Raw genomic sequence first — 23,137 nt, forward strand, 5'->3', positions numbered from 1 at the left:
TTTGACTTTTATGAGTTCTCCTGGGCTCTTGGTGTCTAGAATAATTTTGAGCTCATTTTTGAAGTAGGGGACTTTATTGTTCCAACATAAGCACAAGGGATTGGACCTAGGGATTTTTCTTCAGAGATGGCAGAGTACCAGGTAATGTTATTTTCAGTATTTGAGTGTCAGAATGGTGAAAAACAAGTAATCTGTGTTTTCATTCTTCATGAAGATGCTTCTTGGGTTGTTTTTTTTTTCCTTTGTCAAATAAATGAAGCCAGTTTTGTCAGATGCTTTTTGGTTTTCCTCCCCAATTAAAAACCATAAAATTTTGAAGGGTGGGAGGGGAAGAAATCATCATCATTTCTTGATCAGTTCTAGGAGATCATGTCTTTCCATGCCTGTGTACCCTAATCTTTCCAGGGAATTCTTTAGCTGAGTGTTGCACACATCAGGACATATTAGCTGTGAAAACTGTTGCTCTTTCAGTATCAAGCTATCTTGATCACTGATGAAGTGGTGTTCATAAGTTAACACAGTTTAATTAAAAAAGTGAAAGGAGAATGGCTCATGGTTTCACCTCTTATCACTGACCTTCTGCGAAGTTGAAAACCTAATGTCCTGATGATTTTTTAATTAAAAATAACAGGTATGGAGTTGCTGATTGGAATAAAAAGATTAGCAAACTTAATTTTCTGTATTACTTAATGTGATTGTGGCATACAGATAAAGCAGCCTCTGAATTAAGTGTTCAGCTGTGGCAGCTATTAAATTACAATCAGGATTCATTAGTTGGTTTTGGTTGAAGATGACAAAATCAGGCAAAAATTATTAGAAATATGAGGAGGCATGGACTACAAGGAAAGACAAATAGTATTGTCTATTAAAAATAAGAGAACTGCTAGAGAAAATATGATTAATTTTTTAAAAATAGGCTTAATTTCAAGAAGAGTGAAGAATGTGGTTTTGGTTCCAAAAACCACATTGAAATCTGCACATGAAATCTGCAAATTAATCTGGGGACTTTTAGTGTGAAGCTTATGAGCAGTATTGGTATTTTCCTCTTCCCACACCATCTATCTAAGGAAAGGCAGGATTGCAGGTGTTCAAATTTGTTCATAATTTTTACTGAAAAAAAAGTAGGCAAAAAAATGAAATAAAAATGGTAATGTTTTCTTCAAAATGTTTTAATACTAAAGCCACAAAAATATTATAGTACTTCTCAATTGTATCACACTTAAAATTATTCATGTTATGTAAACCTTGTTATATTTTCCTTTGCTTTTAAAAAATGGAAAAAAAATATATCTTGTCCAAACTGGTTTTTTACCTGCATCCGTATCTCCTCTATATTTAGGCTGCCTAGAAAAATAAAGCAGAATACAGCAAAGATGCATTTTATTAATGTAATTCTAGCTCACTCACTGCAGTATTGCAGAGTGATGCCTAAGCCATTTGAGAGTGTATGAAGTAAAGGATTTTTATGCCAGTGATCCAGGGATAAGAACTCATATATCCACCAAAACCTCTTTTAGAGTAGGTTAGGAAATCAAAACTTAAATAAATCCAGTGCAGTCAAAAAAGGATCCTTCAATTTGAGGGGATTACCCCATTTTACAACATGTAAATGACCAGATTATAAGAATTATTTTATAACTTCATTATAACATGTACATACATTGTTATGTACATATTTCAGAGTTACAGTTTATTCTTGTGTTTTAATTGTCTGTGTGAAAAATGATATTGATGAAAAGTGACCACCTTAAAAATGTTACTAAAGGGAAGGCACTGAGATCATATTTCTACAGTGTCGTGCAGCCTCTGGTTTAGTGCTGATTCCACCAGTAGCATATGAGCTGTGGAGAAAGTATTTGTGTAAAATCCTTTTTCCTAAGTGATATATTTACTCAAAGGAAGAAAGACACTATGATAGTGAGTTTGGCCTTGGGAGGAGCTGTAGAAAGGCCATTAATACCCCTGTGGAATAAGGATGGAGTGTAGGATGAAGCCTGAGTAGGTCACTGAGCCTGTCCTGTAAAGAGGAGCCTGCAGGCAGGAACAGAAAAGCAGAGAGTTGGTGATTTACAGTACTGCGTGTGAAAGGATGAAGTACAATGAACTGAGAAGTGAGAATGTAGCAGGCTCTGGAGAACACCTGATGGTTTTGACTGTACTAATGAAAAGCTTGAATTCCTGGAAACTTCCTATGTTCTCTCCATTGCATGATTTTTGCTTTGGATTTGAAGAGCTAATTATTAATTCTATGTAAACATATGAGGTGACTGCTCAGTTCAAAATTGCCACGCTTGCAACTATTTTCTTATACTAGGTGCTGAGATCTTTGTTAAGGAGGAAAATAAAAATCATGATCTGAAATTATATATTTGTGTTTCTTAAAAAAAAATAAAAATAAATAGGCACTTGCTCTCCCTATTTATTCCATTTGGTTGCTAATGAAAAGCATACCTTCTCTTTTTCCATACCATTTGAGAAATCTATTCTTCCCACTGATTTTTTTCAGAAGGCAAAGTAATTCAGGTGATAATCTTAAAGAAGGGATTTAAATATTCTATGATTCAAATTAAATGCAATCTACTTGTCTGACACTTGTGGAGACCTATTTTACAGAAGAAAATGAACCTTCCCACTACACAGAAATAACTGCAGTTTGTTATTTCTGAGAACTGGCACATGATGTAACTGTTAAGCGCTCTAGAGAGAAGCAGCTGACCTCAAAGATAGTGAAGCTACTGTAATTTCAGAGTGAATTTAAATGTCTCCAAGGTTTATGTGGTTTTCTTGATGTAATGTTAGGCAGCTTTCTTAATATGTAAAGTATGTGTTACCAGGTTTTCTAATTCAGAAGTCCTGTTGACTTAAAAATTTATTATATACTTCAAAATTTTCCCCGAATGATTCATACTTAACGTATTGGTATTGTTGCTTTCATGTAGTTTATGAATTAACAGCATGTAATTGTGGAGGAAGGGATGCAAAGCATATTATACTTGTATTTGAAACCAACACATTGCCTGAAAAGAGCTTCTGTTCCACAAGGTTTATGTTATTTATGTTGAATATTACAGAAGTTGAATTCTGTCCCTTGACTTTCCATTTTTCTTGGCTTCAATCTCCCAAGTGACAGGAGAGGAATTGTTGCAATTGAGTTTGATCTGTACTTGTTTGAGGTCCTTCTTTGCTTAATGGTTTTTCCATCTGTGTTCATCTTCATTCTTTATTCTATGTGTTGGTTTTCTTTTGCTTTGAATTGATGTGAAGGATCAAGAGAGACATAGTGGTACCAGGTCACTATACAAAATAAGGCCATGAAGCAGCAGAAGAAAATTCCTGGGACATTTTGGGGAACACACAGGTTAATATTAAACTGATTTCAAATTAATAATATTCAATTCAGTCAAACAGGGTAAACTGCCTTCCTATGTCCAGGTTACTGTTGGGGAACTTTACAATTTGGAGCATAAGCCTCAGGCCTTTAGTTGTTTTGTCTCAGTTCAGACCAAAAGCAGATTCTGAAATAGTAGGAGTCTGCTTAATAGTAGTTCAGCTTTCAGACAGGTTATTATTTCAGACAGGTTATATTGTTTGGGTAAAATTATGTACTGAAATGACTGACAAGTTTTTACATATGCTTCCCTGACCCTCCTTTTTAAACTTTTGTTTTCTTGTACTGTTCAAGCATTTACAGCTTACATATATACAAAGTGAATTTTTATCAGTGCTAAAAGTTACAATTGTGTTTCAATTTAAAACTAATCATGTTACTACTATAATGCTTTGTTTGTAAATTATGTTTTAATCAATGTGAAGTGAAGAATGAAAAATTACATTTTTTCCTTTTTATGCTGAGTGAATTTTGTTTGTATGTGTGTTGTTTGGATTTTTTTTATTTAATAGTGATTCCGGAGTTTATTAGTCAAGTAAATACTGCATTGGAGAGCTTAAGCAAGAACACAGTGCATCAGTTTGATGATAACCAGTTTGTGGACATTTCTAAGAAGGTTTATGATACAATTCATAACATCAGATGCTCAGTCATGATGATTCGGGTAAGATTTTGTTTGTTCATTTAATATTAATTTCTAAGGTATATAGTTCAGCACAATAGGGCATTTTTGAGAAATTTTAGAATTGTGCATGTGAACAAGGCCCCAGAGCTCATAGGCAGATTGAACTGCTCTGGGAAATTTGTGTTGTAGTGAGATACACATTCTTATAACTAAAGGAAGCTGGAATTGTGTTGAGTACCAGACCAGAATATTATGTAAAAATACTTTGTTAGATTTGGTTGATAAAGTTCTTCATTCATTTTGATAATGATTATGGCTGGAAACCCAAATTTGCTTGTATCTCTTTAAGCTTTGCCTTACTGAGTGGAATGAAGAGTATATTCAGGTGATCCTGATAATCTCATGGACTTTTGTCAGCTTCACTCCAGAAGACTTTAACAGCCACATTTCTGGCAGTCTTACACAATCACAGTCAATGTAATCTTTCTAGTTTGTTTTTTCTTTTGGTTGATTAGGTTTTGTTTGTTTGGTTTTTTGTTTTGTTGTTTTTGTTTTTGGGTTTTTTGGGGGGTTTTTTGTGGGTTGTTTTTTTTTCTTCTTGAAAGTTCAAGAAAATGCCTGTGAACAGCTTAGTTCAGCTTATTTTAAAATTTGAAATAGAATTTTGTCAGGTGCAGAATATTCCCCAAGTTCTTTTCAGTCCATAAATCCCATTTCAGGTGATACAAGATCACAACTGAACTGCAACATCTGTATGTTAAGCATTTTTGGTTTTAAATAAATGTAATTTGAAAAGTAGATGCACTTTTCAAAAGATTACTCTCTTCTGCATTGTCTTTTTAGTTGAAAAGAAGGTAAGGAAAAGATTCTTCATTTCTTTTAAATAGAGAATGATGTTACAGGATAGTATGACCTGCAGGTTGAGGGAGGCTTTCTCCTCTCTGATGAGACCTCACCTGGAGTATTGTGTCCACGTCTGGAGTCCTTACTATAAGAAAGACTTGGACCTGTTGGGGTGGGTCCAGAGGATGGCCACAAAAATGTTTAGAGGTATGAAATGCTTCTGCTATCTGGACAGGCTGAGAGAGTTGGGGTTGTTCTGCCCGGAGAAGAGAAGGCTCCAGGAGACCTTATTGCAGCCTTTCAGTTCTTAAAGGGGCCTTATAAGAAAGATGGGAACACTTTTAATCAAAGCCTGTTTGAAAATAGTATGGGAAGTAATGTTTTTAAACTAAGAGAGAGTAGATCGAGACTAGGTATAAGGAAGAAAATTTTCACAATGAGAGTGAAACACTGCCACAGGTTGCCCAAGGGAGGTGATAGGTGTCCCATCTCTGGAAACACTCGAGGTCAGGCTGGACAGGGCTTTGAGCAACCTTATCTAGTTGTTGCATTAAAGCTAATAAAGAAATTTGGAAGGCTCAAAGTAGTGAGCTTTTCTTTCACATCATCTGCAGTTATTTTTTATTGGTTGCCAGCAAGTAAGCCTTAGATGACCCTATCTTGAAGTGATTGTTTGTAAGTCGTTCTGGTTTTGTTGTTTTTTTTTGGTTTGGTTTTTTATCTGGTGGTCATGTGTGTAGCCAGGCATAAAAAATTAGATATTGATATACTTTATCTAAAGAACTCACTCAAACCTGGTCTGCTTGCATTGTTCAGCATCTAACTGCATGATACAGGATGCAACTGTACCATCCAACTCATTACATGTGCCTGCAGTTGTTTTATTGCCCTTCTGCTAATTCTCAGTCTTGCAGCATTTTAAAAATATTCTTATTAGATTTAGGAGTTTCCTGATCATATTTTAATTTATATTCAGCTCCTATCACATGAATTCAAAGGATCTTTATGTGTCTAGTTGTCTTCTCTTTGTGCCTGTCACTATTAATTTTGAGCAGGCTTCTGCTCTTACAGCATCTCTCGTGTTTAGCTTTCATACCATCCTGCCATGGTCAGATAGAATTTACAAATCCCACAGCAGTAAGCACATCTATGACAGAGATGAAAGTAACATCTCCATTTGCTACTCCTTTAACTTGTGTACCTTTTGAGAGGAGTCAAGGCTGGAACCATTTCTGCTCAAAAAGGCCTTTTTGGTGATCTATTTTCACAACTGTCTACTTCAAAGGATGTAATTTCTTGCTAAGCAGGGAATTATAAAACCTCTTTTCTGTACACCCGGATAAAAGAGTTTTGCAATAGATATTTGCAGAATTACTCAGGAAGGTGAGTGCCTACAAGGAAACTCACATTTATGTGGCAAGTGGCACTGCTGCTGGAGTATGTTACATTAGTAGAATTCTGGATGCCATCTGCTTCTCTGTCAGTGAGCAGTCAGTCTTTGGAAGTGGATCAAGTGCAGATTAAAAGTTTTCCTCCTCCACACCTTAAAAATCCTGGTAGGTGATATCAGCTATTCACAGGGTTAGTTGTGAATGGTTTTATCAGTATGTGGATGTTACTTGATGGGTTCAATTCCAGTCCTAGCAGGACTGGAAGTAATTCTGGGGTGAACCTCTGTGCTTCAGACACAAGGAAGAAAGCATCAGACCTTTCACTTGCAAGCTAGACAACATCCCAAATTACTGGAACACTAGGGGGTGTCATTGTATTCTTTTTTTCTGTCCCGTTTAGTTTTAGGAGTTCTGCTCAGGGAAAGCCAAATGCAAGGATAGAACCAACAGGTTTGATATTATGGTGTTCTGGACTCCCCCATCCTTATTTGCTGATGCAGAAGTCTCTGCTTGTCTCAGGCTCGAGATGCTGCACTTCACAGGGTTGTACTCCCTGTCTGTTTCTCTACAAGATTCTTGCCTATAGCAGGAGGAGTTTGTATGAGTTGGATTTATCTGGCAAAGTGAACCAGACTGAGGCTGATCGTCTGTTAGATCTTCTGATCATTTTCACTTTCAGTGAACATAGGGTAAAAGTTGTGGTTAGGGCATAGAATTCAGTTAAGCTTCCTTAGTGACAGGATTGCTCATCCCACCTTCTCATAGTAGGTCAGGGACTCTTGTTTTTTTAAAGATTGTGAATTTGTAAACATGTCCATACTTACTGGGCTTGAACCCCAAATGATCATGCCTGAAAATTCTTTTATGGAGTCCAGAGAAAAGCTTAGGTCAAAAAGAAAAAGAAAAACAAACTTTATTGAAAAGTTGATGTGGAGCTTTCCAATTAATGAATACTACTATTGAGACACTGTTGTAAAAGGATCTTTTGATGTTTGGATAGTCAGCTACTTCACCATCCCTTAGAGATACCGACTGCCAGCACAGAGGGTGCTGAAGAAACCCTGGCATTTGTTTTTTGAGTAAGGATCTATTTACACAGACAGTGCCAGTCTTTCTGTAAGAAGCTTTAGTAAATCTGATGGTTATTCAGACATATGCTGTTGCCAGAGGAGGTGAGGAAATAAGTGTGTTCTGTGGCTGACTTATAGGGGCTTACTGGTAGAGTGCCAAAGAATAGCACCTTGCTGATTACAAGGGACTGCAAGATTAAACCAGGGAAAGAAATTGTTGATCAAATTTATTTGAGAAGCATAAATGAACAAGGACACTGATTCACACCGGGCAGTTTTTCAGATTCAAAGTAAAAGCAGAACCTCTCCAGATCAGTTCCTCAGGAAGCATTTCAAGTATACATAGATTGTATGTTTTTAAAAATGGAGTTCCTAACGGTAAAATGATGCTAAATACTATTAATGTAAATTGTCAGATATGCTTTTCAACTCAGAAGCTTAACCACAGAGAAAGCATTCATTCCAGACCTGCAGGTATAATGTGAATAACACTTGAAAGCAACAAGATAGTGGAAGGTGTCCTTCACTGATGAGCTACAACAGAAATGCTTCTCAAACTGCAGGATGCTTCCCTTAAGAGGCTTTTCATTTTTTTCCCTCACAATGATTAATCCAGTGGTAGCTGTAGATTTGAAATCACCAGGTATTTGATCCAGGGTCTATAGCTTCAAGTGTTTGTTAGTGTCCAAATTCCTCAGCCCTTTTTTGACCTGTGAAGCATCTGAGTTATGTTAAATTGTATCTTGATTTTACCCAGGAACTCTTGGGCATTATCTGGATAGTCTTTTAATCAGAATATTACTGTAATGGAAATAGATTAGACTAGATAGTAGAACTAGAGATGAGAATTCTGCCATGTGAAATATATGGAAAAGTCAAAGGAAGCAAGTGAACTGCAATGAGATTTCCAGAGAGGAAGAAGAAGATGAAATATCCACATAGTCTATTCACAATACTTTTACTACTCTTACATTTGTGGAAGCAGTGCATGAGGAACATTGAACAAAATTCCCTAATTTTCTGAGAGTTGGAAAATATATATTGATTGGGGTTCTTGAGTGATAAAATGCATCATTTTTATGCATTTCTTAAAAATCCTGTCTGGTGAATTTGTATTCTATTTATTGTTTCTTTTACAATTCAGGCATGGAGACTAAAAGTTCTTTCAGTTTATGGTGTTAAGCTTTTTGAGGGTTTCTTCTGCAGACTGTACCTTTATAGCCACTGAGCAGCCATTCTTTGCACTGGGCTATACATGACCTCCACCCCACGCCCTCTTTTGGCCCCTCCTGAAAACTGAGGCAAAGCATTCATTTTGGTATCTGTCTTACCTAGATTTATTTCAGCTAGATCCTCACAATATCATTCCATTCCATTCCTTGTATATTTCTTTAGCTGATAGTCTTTTACTGTGCTGTTTTATTTGCTTTGCAAAGTCAAGCTGAGTTTAGACACGCATTCATGTGTCTATAATGGGATCAGTTTTAAAATGGAAACTCAGAATATGCCTGAGATGGTTTTGCTTTTTCTCCTTCCATTAGTTGCAAATTTTGGGTAGTTTTTCATTCTGTTTTAAAGAAAGGTTAGAGTTCATCCATAACAGACCTTATGAGCTTCAGGTGCCCTTAATTTCTCTCAACACCAAATATCACAGGAATTTTCAGAACATAGACTTACCAGATACATAGATAGCAAGTGGTGAAAACCATCCTATCATCCTGTTTCTCTTTCAGTCTGTTAGAGAGCGTCTAGTTTAAATTCTACTTTCTCTTTTATTAATGGCAGATTTGCCCTACACATGCAGGGTTTTCTATCTTTTTTTACTTCTGAAGGAGGAATGTGCTAGATCCTGTCAGATGCAGGCAATAGCACACATGAATTGAATCTCTAAAGGTAGAGAAAGCAAAGCAGGGAAACATTTGAGAAAAAAAATGTTTACTGCAGTATTAGTTTGCTTTTTCAAGAGAACCCTGAGACCTCATGGGGAAGAAAGACAAAGAACAATCCATACAGTCTTGGTAAGCTTCACTGTTGGTCTGAAATTTATGAGTGATGCTAACTCATTCAAAATATATACTGAGGATTTTGTTAAATACCTTTTTTTTTTTTTTTTTTCCTCTGTTCTACACCAATTTCATGAGAGGAAGGACTTCTTCAAGGGTTGTTAGCAGGCCAGTTGGACCTGTACCTCTTACCCCTCTCTTGCTATTTGTGATCTAAGTAGCTCAGACCTGACCTTTCCTTCCCTCAGCTCCTTGACAACTTCCCTGTCAGAAGGCAGGAACTTTCTTGTGTATTTTCACTTGTGCTCCCTTATGCACTGGTTTCTGATACAAACGGTTGTTAGGACCTGTTATGCTGTCATCTGTTTTAACCAGGAGAGGATTTTCTTTGCTTGTTATTCAGGAAAAAATATGTTCTAGATTTGATTGTTACCAAGCAGACTTTTCCATGCCCTGCCTTCTACAAGTGATGCTTTCCTTGCTTATTCTATCAATCATGTCATCCAAAGATTGATATATCTAGATGAATGAAAATGAATGTGAATGAAAAAGGATTTAATTTCTGGTGTTCTTTTTAAAAAGAGCCTAGAAGAAGTGCCTGTCACCTGTTAAGGATGGTTGGATTACCTGTTCCTACAGTTTTTATCCTGAGTGACATGAAAGGTGTTGCTGGGGAATGTTGTTTGTGCTGAAATAACCAAATAAGAGGCCAGATCAAGCTGTTCAGTGCCATGATCCAGAACGCATACTTGCAAATGAAAGCTTCTGACATCTATTTATCCTTGCCATATTACTTAGCTTTTTAGTGTGTCACTTCATGATCACCAACCCTGAGCTACCACTATGGGCAAAACTTTACTTAAAGCACTATCCCACAAAGGTTCAATTTAATGTCTTCAATCACCTACATCCATATTTCCCAAACATGTCTGTGTTCTTTACCCCACTATATACCAGGGAAATCACCTCACGCTGTAGAAATATTTACTTTTTTAGCATCATAAACTCAGTCATTATTTATATTTTATTATTATTTTATTGTTTTTATTATGATAGATGTATTAACAAAATCCTCTGTACTGCAACAATTTTGGGATGCAGATTGCATACATTTCAATACAACATGTTGATATTTTTTTTAAAAGCTAATCACCATTTAAAACCAGGTCAGTTTGTATCCCCAAATAAATAAAGCTAATTTCTATTTTCTGGCAAACAACTAAATGTGTAATTTTGCTTGGATTTCATTCTTATGTACCATATACCAAACTCTCCAGGGCTGATTTTTTGCCAATTCCAGTATTTTAATATCTTCAAGAAATCAGATGAACCTTCTGGTTCTCTGTGTAATAGTGTTGCTGGCTTTGTTGATTCGTAGAGCAAAAAGTGTGACTGTAAATAAATCCCACCTCGTTTTCTTTGAAAGTTGTGTCCAGTTTTCTCAGGCATCTTGGCAGGTTGTGACTATAAGAAATACCTTTAGATTTTGGAGTTGCCATAATTGATGTAACACATATCTGTTCTTAAGATTGGAGGTGTTCCCACAAAAAATTACTAGAAAACCAGATTAATTTATTGATTTAAAAAAACAGATGGTATGTTCACATCTGAGGTAGAGAGACAGGAGAGGAAAAAGTGGATGCTCACCTTTTTAATCTCAGACATGGGAGACAAGCCAAAGCACAGATACAGTATTATTTCACTCAAGGAGGGATAACCCTTCTTCTTCCACATCATCAGATCCTCTTTGCTTAAACTATTGAATTAAGAGTCAGCATGGTAGTGGGGGAATCATAGACTTTTGGGTTTCACTTTGTTTTTTAACATAAAAGACAAGAGGAAGCACTTAGCTTTTGTGCATTCCTGCACTTTCAGACTAACAAGTTTTAACATTTTGATTCATTTTATGTCCTTCTGTCTATTACCCCTGATCCCATGCTCCAGGGGAGCATTTGCTAAATTTTTACAGGGTGATTTCTGATTTTAGAGTCTAGGTTCTTCCCACATCCCCATAAGGGTATTTTTCCTTTTATATCCAGGTACTATGTTATTTCTATACAGAGAAATCATCTCTGCTCAGTCGTTCCCAGTGACAGGACAAGGGGCAACAGTCATAAGTTGGAACATAAGTTCCATATAAACATAAGAACAACTTTTTTACTATAAGGGTACAAGGCACTGGAAGAGGCTTCCCAGAGAGGCTGTGGAGTTCCCTTCTCTGCAGATATTAAAACCCACCTGGTTTCAGTCCTATGTAATGTGCTTTAGGTGATCCTGCTTCAGTGGGAGAGTTGGACTAGATGGTCTCTAGAGGTCCCTTCCAGCTTTGATAATTCTGTGATCTTGTAATATAGAGGTGTCAGAAGCATATTGCCTTCCAAGCAAGAATATGTAGAATTTTCATATCAATTTATGTGTATGTTGGAGGAGCAACTCTTTCCCTAATGGAATGCACATGAGAAAGTGTTTGATGTTGTCAGGCTACCGATTGTGTATGATGGTGTTCTGTGTCTGATGATGAAGATTTTCTTTCCCCTCAAAGGCAGCAGCTTGCATACACCATCTAGGTGACTGGAGATGACTAAACAAGAGTAAGTACTTAAAAGGAGTATCAGGTTAGTACCATATTCAAGCCCATAGCTATATATATCAGTGTTTCTTTTTGTCCCAAAGTATTACGGCTGACCTTCTTTCTAAATAAAAATACTGGAGTGCCTTTTGAATCAAAACTTAATTTTCACTGTTGTGCATTTTACTCATCTCAGACTCTTGTGGGGGTAAAGACAGAAATGCACAGAGGATCACAGAAGGAAAGGACCTCTGGAGACTTCTCTGGTCTAACCTCCTGTTGAAAGCAGTGTGTTATGTAGGGCCCTGCCAAGCCAAGTCTGACTACTGTTTTTTTCTGTGTTAAGACTGGAAAATTGATGGGGCCACCAAAGCAACAGTATGTCCTAAATCTTTTTTGTAAAAGCAAGGTCCTTGCTACACTGCACGCAACTACTATATTACAATACTCTTGCCATTGTTTGCTGTGTTTAGGCCTGCTCGTTTACATTCAGCACAACCATATTACCCATCTTCTCTTGTTTATTCTTTTTCCAGTTAAAAATGTTGTTTCCTTAAATGTGCCTTAGGTTTCCAGTTCATGAAATGCCAGCTAATGGGAAAGATGTATTGGTTTTCTTTTTTTTTTTTTTTTTTCTTAATTTCTGAAAAAAAACCCCAACACAGGCTTTATGTATATATATAGACAGAAACAGTGAATGATTTCAGAAACTCTGATCCAGTGACCAGTGGTGAGAGTATCAGCTGCATGCTGTATCCATTACAGTATAAATGTGCAATTATCCATCCTGGTATATCTGCATTGACTTCTGCCCAAGCTATAAAGCCTTAGGCAAATTGCTACATTTCTTACCACCAAAGCCTCTAAGTGCTGGGGTTACTGGTTCAGACAGAGAAGCCAATATGTTTTGCACAGAAAAGGATGCCATAAACAGTTCTGACATACATACTACTAAAAATTTCAGTTCTTCCCTGTTTAGGGGTTAAATTATATTTTTACCATGTCACATATGTTTATGCTTTTAATTGTTCACAAAATTACCCTTCTCTTTCAGGAACTTTACAGAATGATTTGGTAGCTCTCGTTTAGTGGCTCATTGGAAACTTAGGCACAAGGCAGTATTTTTTCTGCAACATTAAAATCTTTGCTGAGGGTTTTTTCTTATAGCAGGAAAGAGTTATGTGTATTTCTTCCTTGCCACTTGGTGCTCACTGTTTAACGTAAATTATAGTCCCAGAGAAGCGGAATTAATATTCTGTTAAAAGGGAAGGACTGAATTTCTGTAACTAAAACTGGGGAACACAGCAGAAGTGTTAAAAATCACAGATACTCTTATTAAATGTGCATTCTGCCACATGGTTCACTGGAGTACGAGAAATGCCAGCCTGGAAATGGAAAATGCAGTCTCTCAATAGTGTTAATACTTCAGACCTTGGCACTGATTCTGAAATAAGCCCTGTAAATGCCTAGTACCAGTTCTGTCTCAGAGCTCTTCATTTGGCCACAGATCCCTTTAACTCACCACTATCATCTGTACAGCCCATGGCCTAGCTGAAATCACTCAATTGCCATTACAGTTACATGTCCCTGACAATGGCTTTGTCAATATATGACTGCCTTAGCCCTGTTGCACCCAGAGCAGCTGCATGGCCTCCATTCCAGCAACAGCTCATCCCGTACTACAGTGTAATCAAGTTTCCTCCACTGGGATCCCAGCCAGCACAGGTAGGGGAATATCATCATTCTTCTGTGTGTACTATTGCAGTGAGGGCCACATGCTTGGTGTCTGAGCCTGCTGGATAATTGACATCCATTGTTCTTCCATCTGTATTTATTTTATTAATCCTACCATTGCCTGTCTTTTACTTTCTTCATAATCAGTGTAAGTTGCTCATTGAGGAAATCAGATGAGTGGATGTCAGATAATGACATTCTTGACATTCTTGTATTTGTTGCTGATGTGCTGTGATTCAGAAAGTGAATCTGTCCTTTTTGCCTTAGAACCAGTCTGGCATCCCACCTGAACCTTGGGATGCCATGGTATGCCTGCAATCCTTACTGACCCTACAGGGTCAGGTTTGTGAAGCTAGATTCCAAATGTGTAAAAAAACATGTGTGAGGCTTAATTAATACTCAGCAAATAAAGAAGAGGGATGAATAATTGTTTACTGGTTCAGTGAGGAAGAGCTAACCACAACAAGCAAAGTTAAAATGCCTTCAAGCATGGAGTTATGTGCTTGAAGTTGTGTGAGATCTCACCAGTGAACTGGACCGGTGTAAGGACACAGCTTGTTCGGAGTGGTCAGTGGTCACCAAATAAAACAAGCTTGTCACCTCACTAAGCAAATCTGGCATAAATGGGTTCTAGGCTGGGAGACATCTCCACTCCTTTTTTTGTTTATTACTGGGTATGTTGATGAGCCTGGAGATTTATCTACTGCCTAAGCAAAAAAAGGTTTAGAGCGTTATTAATAGTTGCCATAAAAACCTCCTTCTCACAAGAGGTGCAAAAGATGGGTTGAAATTCTTGTTGACCACCATTCAACAAGTGGCTTGATTGGCTTACCTTAAAGACATAGGATAGTCTTTAAGTAATTTAAATGATCACAACCATAGCCATAGCGAGGCATTTTCCTGCCTCACATTGTACTGTCAGTATTCTCTTCATTTCTTTCTTCCCATCCTTTTTTTATTCCTTTTCCATTTTCTCTCCTTTCACCTTAAAGTTTGTCTCATTGTTTATATGCAGATTTCTCATGCCGGATACTAAGGCAGTATAAGAACTGTCTTTTGGAAAGCTTGAAAACCAGAATTCCCACAGAGTGCCAGTCCCTGTGGAAAAGGGTAACTAGTGGATGAGTTCCAGTTTATACTGGCTAAAATAAATGCCTTCCATACAGTATCAGGGAAGTGCTGGATGAACCAGGATAGAATTCACACAGCAATAGTACTATCTGTGAGTGCAATTTAAAACAGTTGGCATTTTCATGAAAATACCATCATCCTCATTATCAGTAGTTTCCATTCTCTCCAAGGCCAAGTGACCTTTCTAAAGGGCTGGAAGGAGTGCCCTATGAGGAGTAGCTAAGGACTTTGGATATGCCTGGTTTGGAGAAAAGGGAACTGAGGGGTGACCTCACTGCTCTCTGCAGCTTCCCAAAGAGGGGAGATGGAGATGAAGGTGCTTATCTCTTCTCTCTGGGATTCAGTGGTAGGCCTTGTGGGAATGGTTCAAAGCTGCTCCAGGGGAGTTTCAGACTGGACATTAGGAAGCAATTTTTTACCAAGAGGGTGGTCAAACATCATAACAGGCTTATCAGAGAGGTGGGCAAGTCTGTCAGTGTTTAGGGGGCATTTAGACAATGTCCTTAATAACGTGCCTTAACTTATGGTTAAGGTACCTGAAGTGGTCAGGCAGTTGGACTACACAGTTGTTGTAGGTCCCTTCCAACTACAATTATTCTGTTCTGTTACATATGCTACAAAAGATCTGATCAAAATACATACCAAGCAAGCCATTAGGTGGTATTTTTTTTACTGTAGCATTGGAGAGAATAATTATGAACTAATTAGTTGGGAAAAGTGTACTTTATGGAAAATACCATTAAAGCAATTTGGAATCTGAAGAGAATTTTATGTATTTTAAGTCTCTGGTGGAAAATACCACTGAACAGTGGGCCATTTCAAACTCATAAACAGACCTCATCTCTGCTTACAGAAATTTAGCTGCTATGTTAAAATATGTAAACTGTGGCAATTACTGTGCTTGAAGGTCTGATTCTTACTACTTTGTATGACAGAGAAATAGGAGTTTGTTGATGAAATATTAAAAAGGGGGAATAGATAAAGGCCATTCCAGCATTGCGAGCAGTGGATCTGTTCTGCGTAGACTCTCTTACTAGGTCACTGCATCTAAAATTGTGTAACTATTCAAGGCTAACTTGAACTAATCTGTGTTAGTTTAAGGAATCAGCAGTATTTAATGACATGAAACACCTTGGAGTACAAAGCTCTTGGAGGGGTGGGAAATGTAAAAATAGAGCTCCCTGGGTTCCAGAGGAAACACTTAAGCAAATGGTTGGTGTTACACCGAGGAAGTAATCTTTTTAAATCAGTGCATCACAGGAGACACTACAGTTAAACATGTTTGTAATCTTTGTTGGAAGGATGCCCTTATCATTAATTATAGTTTGAAAATCAAAGGTATTTTACTTCAATGTAGTAGTTCATTTTCCCATCTCACTCAGCCTGCATCTGGTTTGCACATGGCTCCGTAGTTTGGCACAGTTCATTGAGTAATCATGACTTCTTGTTTCCTGTCTTTAACTTTTTGAAGTTTTCTTGTACCCCTTACTCACACACACATTTGGAATTGGTTTCCTTATTTGTGAAAGTAAGATTCACTTTCAAATCTGAAGTTCTAACATGTCAGACTGATCTGGATGTTTGCACCTGACTGCCTCCCTTTGTTGCCTCCTCTATTAAAACACTACACTAAAAAACTGGGAAAATTTTAGAAGCAAGCACTAAAAAGTTAGTAAATAGTACCATAGAAGATCTCTGCAAACTTAATGGACCATCTCTGCATGAAGTGTCATTGTATGATCCCTAGTGCATATTTAGCAAGCAGGGGGGGGGGTTTCATGGTATATCAGTAATTAACTGTAGTAAATCTTACTGCACTGCATTAAATAAATACATCTTAATATCCATAATGCCTACATATATAGGCATACTGATGTGTTAGTATTTAGTATTAGGGTTTGAAGAACCTGTGAGGGTATTAAGGTCCTATGAGGAGAGGCTGAAGGAATTAGGAATGTTTAGTTTGGAGAAGAGGAGGCTGAGGGGAGAACTAATTGGCCTCTGCAGCTACTTGAAAGGAGGTTGTAGTGAGGTGGGTATTGGTCTTCTCTCAATTGGTAAGACTAGAAGAAGTGGCCTGAAGTTGCACGAGGGGAGGTTTACACTAGATATTAGGAAGAATTTGTTTACTGAGAGAGTAGTCAGGTATTGGAACGGGCTGCCCAGGGAGGTGGTGGAGTCACCATCCCTGTAGGTAGTTGGAAACAATGTAGATGAGGCATTTCAGGTTATGCTCTAGTGGGCATGGTGGTTTTTTGTTTGTTTGGGTGGGTGGTTTGGTTTCTTTTTCTGGGGGTGGGGGGGGAAGGTAGGAGGGTGTTAGCAGTTGGATGCATTGATCTTAGAGGTCTTTTCCACCCTTGACAATTCTGTGTGATACTTCCATAAAAGAAAACAAAATTTTAAACCAAATCAGTGAGTAGATTCTAGTTTCAATTTGGCGTAAGAGGAAACTTTAGAGTTTGGTTGATTGAAGTAGTTCTGAATATTTTATTGGGTGTCTGTTCAAGATCTGAATTAAGGTGAATGCATTTATATACCTAATTAAGTATCACTTATGTGATCACTGCTTTAGAAAATTATTTTCCTGTATGAATTAAGGATCTATGACCAATTATGTGCAAAATCTAATAAATTGTGTAGGTCTGTTTTTTACATTATGTTAAATATTGCAGGTCTCCATCTAAACTTGCAAGCAGTAATAGCTCCTACAACAAATTAACAGCAGTGTGCTGCACTAATGAAGAAAAAAGTGAAGTGACTGCTGGATGTTTTTTCATCTATTTATCAGGAATTACACTTCCTAAGTAGCATTTAAGTGGCACTCTTGTGTATAACGTTTTGTGTTTAAATTTATCATTCTTGTAAAGACTTTACTTGTATCTTAACAGCAGGCGTTCCATACTATAATACGTGCATAACAGGGTATCTTTGCTTTTACAAAAATGGTTTGGTAGCAGTGTTTAGAAACATGAATCTTGCATAATATTGGCTTCTGGTTCCTTCCAGTCCAGTAGTTCAAGCACAGTGGTACACTATCAGTACTGTTGCCTGTGAAGCCCAGGATTAACTTCAAGTATTTCCCAGTGTTCATTTGTTTGACCTGTTCTGAGAAACATCTACATCTGGAAACTCCCTGGTGTCTTCAAGCAATCTATTCCACTCCTTCATTACTCCTAGAATGTTCTTCCTAAATTCCACCCTGTGTCTCCATGTGACTCCTTATTTCACTTCTTGTCTGGTCCATCAAGGATACAGAAAGCAGGCTATTTCCTCCTTATTTCGTGTATACTTAAACAGTGTTTCTTTTCATATCATGCTCATGCTTGTTATCCTTTCCTTCAGCTGGTTTACCTCCTTTTTAAGGGCAGTGCCCAGCAGTAGATACAGTAGTGCCAGTGGAGGCCTCAACTCTGTGCTGAATAGAAGGCTTTCTATTTCCTATGTCTTGCTGACTTTGCTCCTTCTCATGCTTAGAACGATCTGATTGCCTTGATTTTCACAAATGGGCCATAGCTGCTTCTTGCTTAGCATTTGAACTACTGCAGTCCTTAATGCTTTTCTGTAGAGCTCCTGCTTATTTATTTAGTTCCATCTCCTGTACAGCTTTTTCTGCCCAAATTAAGTACTTATATTATATCAAGTTTTAATGAAAATGCTTGGCTTAGTGTCGATGTCTATTGAACTCTACTTGATAAATCCTGTCGTTTTGATAGATAAATCTGTGTGACAGTGTGGATCTGGTTGAGGGTAGAATGGCTTTTCAGCAAGACCTGGACAGGCTGGACTGATGGGCTGAGGCCAAGGTTTAACAGTGTCAAGTGCCAAGTCCTGCACATGGGTCACAGCAACCCCATGCAGTGCTGCAGGCTTGGGGAAGTTCGGCTGGAAAGCTGCCAGGCAGAAAAGGATGTGGGGACATTGGTGAACAGAAGCTGAATATGAGCCAGCAGTGTGTCCAGCTGGCCAAGAAGGCCAACAGCATACTGGCTTGTATCAGAAATAACATGGCCAGCAGGACTAGGGCAGTGATTGTCCCCCTTACTTGGCACTGGTCAGGCCACACCTCAAATCCTGGGTTCAGTTTTGGGCCTACAAGAAGGACATCGGAGTGCTGGATCAAGTCCAGAGAAAGGCAACAAAGCTTCTGAAGGGTCTGGAGTACAAGTCACATGAGGAATGTCTGAGAGAACTGGGGTTGTTCAGTCTGGAGAAAAGGAAGCTGAGGAGAGACCTTCTTGCTCTCTACAATTTGTACAATTGAATCATACCATAGCATGGTTTTGGTTGGAAGGAATCTTCAAAAACATCTAGTTCTGATCCCCCCTGCATAGGCAGCGACACCTCCCACTAGACCAGGCTTTTCAAAGCCCCATTCAATCTGGCTTTGAATGCAGCCATCCACTGGGTGGTCCATCCATCAAATCCATCTCCTTCTGCTTTGGACACCAGGATGTTGTGCAGGCTACTGGGTTGCTCCAGCAGAATCAAATGAGTGATTTGTGACAGGAAGGGCAGTTTGCACAATGATGTGCTTGGCGGGTTGTTTATTCCACATCAGCTGGCAGTGATCACTCAGTTGAGCAGTTACTGGTTACTGTATTACTAAGCGTAGATGGATGCATTTCTGGGCATCAGAAACCCCTTAATTAAAAGCAGGAATGAAAGTAATTGATACAGGGTTCACAACTAGGGTAGTTTTATTGTCATTCTCTTACCGTCTGGAAGGAAAATCTGCTAGAACTGGAAAGTTTGCATTTCAACAGTAACTCATAGGTGGGGATATGGGAAGGATGGCTGTAGTGGGACCTCTGCATTCAGAAGCCAGATATGCATTAGATTCTGGGTTTTTTACATCTGTGCACAGGTTTTTGATTGACAGCCTTAATCAGTCTACCTTTTTTAAAAGATTATATATTTCACTTGCAGGTAAATAGTACAGAGGGTCAGTTGAGACTGAGGCTTGAGCACATCTTGAGGTTGTAGATAATAATTTCATCTACTCCTGTCTGAGAAGTGTACTTATTGTCAGGCTTTTGCTAAGGGATACATAAATCTATCTAAGGGTTGTTTTTTGGGTTTTTTTCCTTTAGTATGATCATTTAGCATAATTTATTTAACCAAAACAGATTGTTTGGACATGTTAGAGAAAAAAAGAAGGAAGCTGCTATTGCTAAAGCTTTATTTATCAGGTAAATTTATTTTTCTTAAGGAGTTCTGAGTTGTCTGTTTTGTCTCATTTCTTGTCCTTTCTCAGTATTGAAATGCCTTTTTAAGACAGCCAAACTTCTAGGTATTCACTGCACCTTTTGTACGCTCAACATATTGATGTGTTCCAAAAGTAGTTCCAGTTTTCTTTCCTGCATTTCATAGGACAGTCTGCTATTTGAAACACACTTTCAAATCTTTTGTTCATGGAAGTGGATTTTTCTTACCACACCTCAGTACTCTGTCAAAAGGAAAAAGCATTATGGAGAGTTCACCATTAGGTGAGATAAAAATATAAAATAAACATTAAAAAACCAAACCATAACAAAAAACAACATAGAAAAGCAAAGCATGAAAGATGAGGAAGGAATCAAAAGTTTTTTTCTGAAAGTACCTGGAACCTCATACTGGATCTAGCTAAATGAATCTTCACTGTAGTTATCCCCTCTGCTTTGGGGTTTTTTCTGCCTTCCATGGGACTTCTCAGTCCCATTCACAGGGTGTTAACCACCTGTGTCTTGGAAACCTCTCATATAATTTATAAAAATTACGGTCAAAAGTGAGAACAACAGCTCAGTTGGCTTTACACTGTTTTCAGTTTATAAATCACGTCTTATTTAGCTTTCCATAATAAGGACCAAATGCACATCTGCCTAGCAGAGTAAAAAGGGAATGTATTTTAGATCAGCAGAAAAAAAATCTCATGTATTGAAGAAATACTTTTCTGTTCCTGTTAATTATTAATTTTCTGCATTTAAAATGGGACTTTCTAAGCCATGTTAAGTTTCCTATTTATTAAACATAAGCAAAGGATACAATTTGCATGAAACAGAGTATCAGTTGTCATGTTTTTTTATGGAGTGAAGACAATAACTTTGGTTAAAAGAGAGGAGTATGATTTTAATAGCTATGTTTGATAATATTTTCTGTTGTTGTCTGTATCCTTAAATTCTTTTTACCAAAATAGTGCTTCCTTGAAATGAAGTAACTGGAAAAAAGAAAACAAGCTTTCAGTTTCCCAGCTGAGTCCTCAGGTACCTGATGAGGTATTTATGCTGATGAAATCCTAGCTTCTTGTCTGATCATACAGTTTTATAAAAACAGCTACCTCATCTATAGGTGCTATCTTCCTTGTATTTTTCACCCTTATGATTACAGTACAGTTGTGATTTTTCAGGCATCCTTAGTTTCTCCTAACTTCTTAGATTTAAATATGTGTTCATTGCTTTTATACCAGCATAACTCAGTCAGTGTGTTTAAGAGCAAAATTCTGCTCAACTTGCTCTGGGCATTATGCAAGAGTGAGATACCTACAAAGTCCTATCAGTACCTCAAGAGGTACAACCAAACTTCAAAAAAGGAAAGAATGAAAACAGGGCTGAAGTACAGCTTTGCAGCAGCAGAAGTGTAAGGCAGAATAGAAAATAAGTGCTAAAACTCTCTGTGCCAACTTTCTCACCTGTGACAACTTCACAGTTTTTACTTTAAAAGGATTTTCAAACGAGTTCTCAAAAATTTAACTTCAAACTGCTGAATTGCACTCTTCTGTTCACATCCCTAGTGTTTCCCAGGCAGAAAAATAAAAATTTTTATCAAGAAAATAGTTATCCTAATGTGTTCTCAGTGAGAACAGAAAACACAGGAACTGTCACATGGAGTCAGGCTATTGAGCTCTCCAGGTGTTTCTAATGGTCTAATCTAAATGGTTAATCTAAATTTCTAATGGTTAATCTAAATTTTTTTTTAATCCCCTGAAGTAGAATGTGATGAATTGGCTTACTGTTAAATGAGTAAATAAAAACTCCTACCATCCAGTGGTAACAAGGTAACTTTTGCTCCATACTATAACGGTGTTTATTATTTTTAAAGTCTCAATTCTTTGCCATCTAGCATAATTTTTTTAAACCAAAAATACTTTCATCTTTCATTGTTGAAAGTAATAATTTATAGCTATAATTATTAAACTGTTAGCTCTCTGCAAAGGTTTATGCTTTCGACACTAATCTTACCTAGAATTACGGCTTAAATATATACAAAAATCTATTGCACTATTTTCTCTGTTAGTAACAAGAGCTGTTTATCACCTATATTTGAAAATGTCATGTGTACAGCTTATGGCAAGAAATTATTTCATTACTTGATGGCTAATTCCTTGCCAGCAGTCAGTGACAATACTGCTATCAAAGACAGTTCTTATCTCTGGTTTAATTAATCACTTGTTAGCTTTAAATTCATAGTATTCCAAATAATGTGCTATGGAAAAAGTGTCATTGTAAAGGAAGTGCCAAGAACAAATGTATAGACTGCACAACTGATCATGCTAATGACAAGTGTGGAGGGCAGTATTTGCCATAGCATTAAGACATCACAATATGAACAGATTAAGAACATAGTATTTTAAACTGCACTTTATAATGTGGGGTTTTATTGTTTTCAAAATAACACTCGAACTAATTGCTTTTAGCAAAAACCTGTAAAGTGCTTTTAGTGAGTAGACAGCAACAATTATATGAGGTTCTTACTAAATTAGGAAAAATAATGCTTGCAATTTCTTTTTCTCCTCTAGTGCATCAAAACTCTTTTCTCTGGCAGCTTGTCATCTTCCAGAAGTAAGAGTGTTACAATGGTGGTGTTGTGACTAATACAAAACTATCAGACTCCAGCTAAATATTTGCAGAGGACCCATTTGTGACACATTTAGTGTAGTTTGTCACACTGAACGACATGATGCTTGACATGATGAAATTTTCTAAATATGAGCATCAGTTAAATGTCCAGAGTAGAATAGGTAATATCTTTAAACCCCTCCTGCTCTCAGTGAGGAACACAATAGACAAATTCTGATCCCTTTAGCATGCATAGAAGCATTTCTGTTGTGGCTGTGGCATTTATGTACCACAAATAACTCTGTATTTGTACTTGGGTTATAAAGACATCATTCATCTACTTTGCTCCTGTTAAGGTGTTAGTCTGCACTGCATTTGGGAAAAAGAATGACTGATAGGGGGTGTTGAAACCAAGATAAGATAAAGCAAAAGAGCATATAATAATAGTGAAAAGGTCAGCATTTAATTGAATGTTAGATAAGAGGAGATTGTTGCTGCCTTTCCTATCATGATGTCCTCTTTGTCCATTTACATTGCATATCTTGAGATTTTAAACATGGCTCTGCATT

The 23,137-nt window shown here is 37.5% G+C and overlaps 1 protein-coding gene across 4 annotated transcripts in view; it reads left to right on the forward strand.

Annotated features, from left to right (window-relative positions):
* CTNNA3 (catenin alpha 3) overlaps positions 1–23,137 on the forward strand; it is a 395,140-nt gene that overhangs the window by 322,679 nt on the left and 49,324 nt on the right. For all 4 annotated transcript variants that reach the window (XM_071749099.1, XM_071749098.1, XM_071749100.1 and 1 more), the window contains one exon: positions 3,901–4,052. In XM_071749099.1, the coding sequence (XP_071605200.1) occupies positions 3,901–4,052 (152 nt within the window). The remainder of the gene's footprint in view (positions 1–3,900; positions 4,053–23,137) is intronic.

The sequence above is a fragment of the Heliangelus exortis genome, chromosome 7, assembly GCF_036169615.1.
Source record: "Heliangelus exortis chromosome 7, bHelExo1.hap1, whole genome shotgun sequence".
In the NCBI taxonomy this organism is placed as follows: domain Eukaryota; kingdom Metazoa; phylum Chordata; class Aves; order Apodiformes; family Trochilidae; genus Heliangelus; species Heliangelus exortis.